This window comes from Propithecus coquereli, unplaced genomic scaffold (genome assembly GCF_000956105.1).
Source record: "Propithecus coquereli isolate 6110/MARCELLA unplaced genomic scaffold, Pcoq_1.0 Scaffold478, whole genome shotgun sequence".
Classification (NCBI taxonomy): Eukaryota; Metazoa; Chordata; class Mammalia; order Primates; family Indriidae; genus Propithecus; species Propithecus coquereli.
Window position 1 is genome coordinate 384,494 of NW_012150596.1, and position 8,387 is coordinate 392,880.

An 8,387-nucleotide genomic window follows, 5' to 3' on the forward strand; every position below is an offset into this window, starting at 1 on the left:
AACTGAAGAAGTTCCTTATCCCTTTAGTTTTTCCTAAGACATCAGTTGCTTCTTCCCTTTCGTTATTTTAATTGCTCTTCTCTGGACCATTTCCAGAGCTACTAATAACTCTCTTAGGGTTTCATTACCACATCTGTACAAAATATCTTAGGCTATTCGTGTATGAGGTTAATATGATTATTCATTTCAAATAGCCTTCCTAATGACACTGAAAATCTTACTTGCTTTTTTAGAACATTGGGTTGGTCTTTTCAGGAAATAAACTGTGAAAACTCCAGCATTTTTATTCGGAGTTCTAACTGATAGCTGTGACCTATTCTTTGTTCTACTCGAATATAGGCATTCCCTATACTACTGCCCTAGGACTGAGTCTCTTTTGGCCTTCCCTTCTTTGCAAAATGCATGGGCTCCCACAGCTCCAACCTTGTGTATATAGCTTGTCCTCACTCCTGAATTGCAGAGCCAAGTTTCTAACTGCCTATGTTGACGTCTGCATTTAGATATCTCTCCAGCTGCCCATAGTTGAGCTCTACCTTCTGACTCCCAGATTAATGCTACTAACGGCCCTCTGTTTTCCAGTTATCCAGGTTCAACATCGGGGAGTCATCTTTCAATTCTTCTTCCTTGGCCAGGCGTGGTAGCTTATGCTTGTAATCTCAGCACTTCAGGAGGCCAAGGCAGGAGGATCACTTGAGGACAAGAGTTCAAGACCAGCCTGGGCAACATAGCAAGACCCCATCTCTACAAAAAATAAAAAAAATAGCCAGGCGTGGTGGTACGCACCTGTAGTTCCACCTGTGGCAGGAGAATCCCTTGAGCTCAGGATTTCAAGGCTGCAGTAAGCTCTGATTGAACTACTGCACTCCAGCTTGGGTGACAGAGCAAGACCCTGTCTCAAAAAAAAAATTCTTCCTCAAGGGCAACCCACCCACCCACTCAATCAATTGCCAAGACAGGTTAATCCTACATCTGCATTGGCTCTTGTGTCCAGCTTTCCATTTGCATTCCTACTGCACTTGCTAAGGTAAGGCCTCGTTACTTTTCAGCAAGGCAACTTTTCTAACCTCCTAACTGGCCTCCCTACTGCCCATCTCTCTACATTTCATTCATCCCCCTTCCTGTTGCCAAATTAATATTGAGGAGGTTTTTGATCAAGGTAATGAATGAATTAAAAAATTTCTGTGGCATAGAGACCTTCCACAATAAGACCTCACCCCTGTTTTTCAGCTTTCCCCTAGTACATGAATTAGTGAATTCAGTGTTTATCAAGCACCCCCAGTGAACCAAAGACTGTGTGGACTAAACTTATCTAAATTGTTCAATTCTCCAGTATTTACTGAGTAAAGCCCTCTTTCAGTTTATCCTTGAATTGAATCTATATACCTACAGGAATTTGAAGTCTTCTGCAAACATGAAAATTTCCTTGGCATTCAAACTTCAGAGACATTTATTGATGCATAGATATGTTTTATTGAGTACGTATTTTGATTAAGCCTTGTGCTAGATGCTGTCAGTAAAGAAATAAGTGAGGCCTAGTTCCTGCCCTCTAGGTGCTCATGATCTGTTGAATAACAAACTTGAAAATCACACATGATGATACATCATGAGGGTTAGGGCAGACATCTGCCCAGCGAGCTGTGGAAGCCCTTTCCAAATAGGGGCCCCTAACTCAGCCTGAGGGCATCCTGGAAAGTTTAGTGACCTTTAATCCGAGATTTTTTTTTTTGTCAAGCAAATAGAAGTTAGGTGAGGGAGGGGTAAAGGACTATCCAAGCACAGGGAACGCACAGAAAGGCACAGAGATGGCATGAAACCACATGAAGCGTCCAGGGAATGACAAGGAGTTCCGAAAGGTTGAAGCAAAATGTATTTGGGGGAGAAGGACAGGATATAAGGGTGAAGAGGTAGTCTAGAGGCAGGGCATGTGGATTATTGTGTGCCGTGCCAAGGAGCCAGAACTGAAGGCACAGAGGCCCATTGGAGGGTTTGGAGTGGGAGTGTGATTGATATATATATACACACACAGAGATTTGTGCTTCAGAAAGACCTCTCTTGAAGAAGGGTGGGAGAATGATCAACAGAGACTAAAGCACCTCTTGTATACTCCTGGATAGAGTTGGAACACATTCTGCTAAGTGAGGTATCCCAAGAATGGAAAAACAAGCACCACATGTACTCACCATTAAATTGGTATTAACTGATCAACACATGAGTGCACATATAAGAATAACATCTATTGGATGTCGGGCAGGGGGGAGCGGGGAGGAGGGGATGGGTATTTGCATACACAGAGGGCAATGTGCACCATCCAAGGGATGGGCACGCTTGAAACTCAGACTTGGAGGGGAGTGGGGAGGCAAGGGCAACATACGTAACCTAAACATCTGTACCCCCATAATATGCTGAAATAAAAAAAAAAAAAGAAGAGGTCAGCATACCTTTCTGGCAAAGGGCCAGATAGTAAATATATTGGGCTTTGCAGGCTACACAGTTTCCTTTGCGATTACTCAACCCTGCTCTTGTAGTGCAAAAGCAGCCACAGACAATAACTAAATGAATGGGCATGGCCGTGTCCAATAAACTGTTATTGATGGACATTGACATTTGAATTTCACATCATTTTCACATGTCACAAAATGTTATTTTTTTTAAAAAAAATTCTCTTCTTTCTTTTCTTTTTTTTTTGAGACGGAGTCTCACTCCGTTGCCCAGGTAGAGTGCTGTGGCATCAGCCTAGCTCACAGCATGAAAAAAAATTTCTCAACCCTTAAAAAATGTAAAAACTATTCTTAGCTTCAGGTCATACAAAAAGTGGTAGCGGGCTGGATTTGGCCAGTGGGCTGTAGTTTGATCTTTGATAATCCCTGGCCTAGGGGATGGGAGAGAGTGCAGAGAATGTAGACAACTCTATTGAGAAGCTTATCTTTGAAGGGGAAGGGAGAGATAGCGCAGTAGCCAGAAGAGGGTTTAAATGAAAAGCTGTTTCTCAGAAGAGACCTGAAAGTGTTTATGGAAAGCAGAAAGACTGGAGAAGGAGCATTGAAGACGGTAGGGGCGGCAGGTGTGATTGCTGGAGTAGACCCTGGCAGGGGCAGAAAGGAAATGATGGAATGCAGAGTACAGGTTGAGGAATTAGCTTCCTAAGGGAGGAGGAAACACCTCTTCCCCTGAGGCTGGAGGGGAGGAAGAAAGGATGGGCACTGATAGGATGTTTAAGTAGATTGCAGGGTAGGATTTTCCCAGAATGCCTTGATTTTCCCAGTGACAAAGGAGGCAAGGCTGAAATTCCAGCTGAGTTGCCTATATGAGCACTGAAATCACTCAGGATGATGGCAGGGCTGGAGGTGGGGGAGAGAGGACGCCTGTAAACCAGATGCCCAAGTACTCTGTGAATGTGTGGGAGTGACCAGGAAGTCATTGGATGAGGACAACAAAGAAAGGAGGTGTTAGAGCTGCAATGAAGGGTGGAGGAATAATGGGCTTGGAGTAACAATGAGGAGTGATCAAGGGCCAGCTCCTCCTTTAGACCACATGGTACAGGGTGTGAGTTGTGTGTACCTGTGTACATATGTGTAGGACAGGGCGGTTGGGACAAAATAAACAGCTTCAGAGCACGTAATATGCTGGGAGACATTCCGGTACTGGCAAAGGGAGGAGATGGAGGGGCCAACAGTGCAGTGTTGGGTCAGTTTGTTCACAAGGGAGGGCATTCCGGACAGCACAGTGACGAGGACTGGCAGGGAGGGCAGTAGTGACAGGAGAAACTGGGGGTGGGAGTCAGAAGTATAGAGCAGTGCTGGGTTGATAGAGAAGTACATTCTGAGGGAAGCCGAAGGCTCATGGTGATTGGCTGCCTGGTAGAGTTATTGGCATCTCAAGATTCCTCCCGGAACTCAATACAAAGAGGTTGCTGAGGGAGCATACTAAGTTGCTGGTGCCACATAAACAAAGGTGGAGTCTGGGGCTTGAAGACATTTGCTAACTAAGTGTGGTCAGGGAAGCAATCTATGACTTTGTTTTTTTTCCAGTTCCAAACACTCAGAGTGAAAAGTGGTTTTGTGCTCAGGCAAAACAGCCTCAGAATGAGTGGTTACGCCTGAAGAAGCAGGTAAGCTCATTTGCTAGGTCTTCTGGGGTGACCAAGAGAGGTCTGGGAGTGGAAATCATGGGGAGCCTGGGAAGAATACTCACCTAGGCTTCTTGCCTCCCAAAGCCCAGCCCTGTATGAACATGGCAGTGTGGTTAGGCTGGAGTCAGGGCATAGGGGACAGGCAGCCACGAGATTTCTTGTGAAGATACAACAGACAGACACCGACCCAGGTACTAATAGGAGAGAATGGGCACACAGTCACTGTGTCCTCTGGTCTAGGACAGTTCCTGACCAGACAGGGACAGGACTTGGAGTTCAATACCATCCTCATGCTTTTTCCCCCCCATTTAGCTCACCATCCTTGGAGCTTAAAGGGCTGATTAGTGGGGGAGAATGCATACTGGGGCAGCTGGGTGTTGCCTGTGTGTTGTTTTAGCAGAAAGTTATATGGCCATGAAATGAGAACATTTGAGAATCACGAATTCTAGGCAGAATGATAGGAATTGGATTGATAGTAGTACCACTGATGGTATGAAGAATTTGAGAAAGAATACATATTTGTAGAGGGAAAATGAGGTCATTTCAAAATATTTTTAGTTTTTGAGGGTGGTAGGAGCCTCAACAGGATATGATCAGAGTCCAACAGGTAGAGAGGCCTGAAAGTAGGGAGGCAGGCCAGGGCTTGAGATTTGTAGCTCATTCATGTATAAGTGAAAGTCTAGGGAAAACAGGGAGCCCACACAAACTAAAGAGTGATCTGAGAAGTATGGAAAGAAGAGGAATCCACTGTTCTCAAAGCCAAAGCTGGAGTATGGAGGTGAGAACTGTGAAAATTCTGGTGTGACAGGTTGAGAGGCTGAGAACCGAAAAAATACTATTCTGAGGAGTACTGAGGAAGGGAGATGAGAGATAGGGGTCAAAGGTGACTTCCGGGCTGGGGATATTTGTTTTAAAACAAGAGTACAATGGAGCAAGTGGAGCCTCTGTAGATCTGAGCACAAACCAATTGAATCTTCTTGAGAGGCTGCTGAGTTTCTCTGTACAGGCTCTTGACGTGAGGAAGGGCAAATTCTCTCCCCTCTTCTTAAGCTTGAGACATGATTTATGTCAGGTGTTTACATGTAAAGAAAACCGACTACACACACACACACATAATTCACCCCTTTGAGTCAATTCTTTTATGAATTGCTACAGTGTTGTCGTTTTTCTCCAGTGAGGACAGAACAAGGAGAATTCGATTTAAATTATAGAGATGGAGATTGAGACCACTCCCAAGGGGACAACTTCTTATCCTGTTAAGAGATCCTAGGGGACGATATTGAGATGGGTTATGAAAGATCGATTCCCCCGAGAGTTCTAAGAATAGGATCAAAGTAGACAAGAGTGCAATCTACCTCTGCTTGATTACACTGAGTGGATGTTTCTTTAGCAGAACGCAATGTACTAGATTCAACGGCCTTTCAGTCCCGGGCCGCGCCAGACTGTGCATGCCCAGGTGCAGGAGGGCAAAGGAGAGGGGAAGAGTGAGTTGGGGATGCCACGGCCCCTTTAAGAGCGGCGGCGGCGGCGGCGCGCTCTCCGACGCCTTCCCTCGGGCCCCGCCCCTTTCCCGTGAGCCCTCGGGGAGTGGTCCGACCGCGGGCGGCTGCGGGTGAGGATAGGGGCGGGGGGCGGGGGGAGACATGGCTCCGCGCTGCTGGCGGCGGGCACCCCTCCGCCGAGGCGTCAGCGGCGGCCTCCGGGCCCGCCCGCTCATGCGGCCCGTCTGGTTGCTCCTCGCAGTGGCCGTCTTTGACTGGGCAGGGGCTTCGGACGGCACCGGCGGAGGGGCGAGAGCCATGGACGAGGAAATCGTGTCGGAGAAGCAAGCCGAAGAGAGCCACCGGCAGGACAGCGCCAATCTGCTCATCTTCATCCTGCTCCTCACCCTCACTATTCTCACGATCTGGCTCTTCAAACACCGCCGGGCCCGCTTCCTGCACGAAACTGGCCTGGCTATGATTTATGGTAAGTGCCTCAACCCCTGTCAGCCTCCTGGCGCTGCCCCTTTCTCTGCCCGGCCGCTGCTTCGCCTCCTCTCCCAGCCCTGCTTGGCCTACGTTCGGCTCCCCTTCTAATTCCTTCCATTTTCTGCCTCGCCTTCCCCCCCTGTTTCTCTCCCTCACCCCCCTTTTTTCTGCTACGCCCCCCTTTCCTCTGCCTCATCCCCTTTCCTCCTTAGCCTCGCCCCCCATTTTCTCTGCCTCTCCACCTTTTTCGCCTCCGACCCCACCCCCTTTTTCCTCAGCACCCTCCCCCTCTTTCTCTGCCTACGAAGCTCGGGACCTGGGGCTGAGGATGGGAAGGGAGTGGGTGCGGTGTCTCGGATTGGTCTGGGGGCTGGGGGAGGGGAGGACACCATTGCGATTATTTCTCTGGGGTGTCAGTTTGTTTAAGGTTCACTGAAGCTGCAGTGGTATCCCTACTGCCCAGAATCTGGCGTTCTTTTGGAGCCAGAGTCGACCTTTACTCATCACCCAGCTCTTGCTACGCCCTGTCCTTTAGAGGTTGAAAATGAAAACCTTACTCTTGTGGAGCTGGAGTAAAAACCTGAGCGTGAGATAGGCTGCAGAAGGCTTAGGGCATTTTTACTGACGTCCTATTTATTGTATTATGCCTGTAATATCCGATATGGATGCGTATGGTTGACCCTTCCAATTCAGGCATGCACAAGTGAGGACGAGGAAGAGTTAAGGTTCTTCCAGCAGTGTGGTGTACTATACGATGATCAGGACAGTTCAGACAAACAGTAATTACAAACACCACGCATATGCAGTATGGGTGTCTTGCTGTTGGCATCAAGTTATTGACTGATTATTGAATAAACGGCTTTGGTTCTTGTGTCTTTCTTTTTGAGGTTTATTTATTTATTATTTGTTCGTGACGAGGCGAATAGGGTAAATCAAAGCATGGGCTCAGAAGCATCTTGAGCTGTGCTGGGGCCTCATGAGGGGAAAAGATACATATTGCTGACTGTCCTAATCTGACTGTGAGGGTATTGCCGAAGAAGAAGCGAGGACAGACAAACCATCCTTTCTGTGCAGTACATGTGTGAAGATTGTCTTCATTTGAAACAATCTGAAACTGACGAGCTCTTTGAGGTTTGCCTCTCAGACTACCAGATAGGTAGAGGAAGCTTTGGCACAAAAAGACATTTCTCCATGCACCCCCACTTCCCCTCAGCCAGACTTCTGGAATGTGCATCTCAAGGATAGTAAGGAAAGGTGGTCATGTACCTTAGGAAAATGCACGAACTGGCGCTTGTTTTTCATTTGTAAGGTAATACAATTCTAAGCCTTTGTGTAAGATATTTCTGTTCACTAGGATTCCTAGTTTTTAGACATATTAGGTGGTTTTTATATTTAATATGGTTTACATTTCATTTGCAGTGCACCTTAAGCCAAATTGGCCAGATAAGCTATACATTTCTATATAATTTTCTGTATAACAGTGATTTATTTAGTATTCCCAACAAACATTTATTGTTCAACCTACTATGAATTATGCACAGAAAATACAAAGAGGTATAAGACCCTTGCCGTCAAGGAATTTATAGACAGGTCATGTAAAGAAAATACTGGCGTCTTAAATTTGGTTAAATGCCAGATAAGTATTATAAAGTTAAAATAAGGAACTGATCACAGATACCTCTTCCTTGTAGAGATGGATAGTGTGATGTGGTTAAAGGTACAAGGCTTTAGACCAGAGGTCAGGGAATTTTTTTCTGTAAACAGCCAGATAGTAAAGATTTTCAACTTTGCAGGCACATAGATCTCCATGTCTCTGTTGCATTTTATTCTTTATTTTATTTATTTTTTCTTTTTATAAACCTTTAAAAACTTAAAAGCCATTCTTAGCTCCTGGGCCATTCAAAAACAGACCAAGGGCTGTAGTTTGCCAACCCCTGCTTTAGAATCAGACCTGGATTCCTGTCCCACTGTGCCAATAGCTATATGTGGTCTTAGGCAAGTTCCTTACTCTCTTTTACCCTCACCTATATTTTTGGAGTGATAATAGTAAGATTACTGTGAGGAAAAAATGTTTTAGCCTAGTATCTGACTCCTAAGTAAATGCTGAATAAATTATAGCAGTGCTATTATTATTATTACTGTTACAACTGCATTTTCTCAAGTTAGGCTCAGAACAGTCCTAACTGCTCAGTCTCGTAAGTTGAGAGGCAAATATAGTATTTTTTTTAAATCAAATAGGGACTTTAAATTGCCCTGAAAATATTTGTTCTTTGATAGCTGATATCATT

General features: G+C 45.7%; 1 protein-coding gene across 2 annotated transcripts in view; it reads left to right on the forward strand.

The window, feature by feature from the left end:
• Positions 1 to 5,695: 5,695 nt before the first annotated feature.
• Positions 5,696 to 8,387, forward strand: part of SLC9A6 (solute carrier family 9, subfamily A (NHE6, cation proton antiporter 6), member 6) — a 62,889-nt gene continuing 60,197 nt past the window's right edge. For both annotated transcript variants that reach the window (XM_012655484.1, XM_012655485.1), the window contains exon 1: positions 5,696 to 6,097. In XM_012655484.1, the coding sequence (XP_012510938.1) occupies positions 5,773 to 6,097 (325 nt within the window). In that variant the 5' untranslated portion in view covers positions 5,696 to 5,772. The remainder of the gene's footprint in view (positions 6,098 to 8,387) is intronic.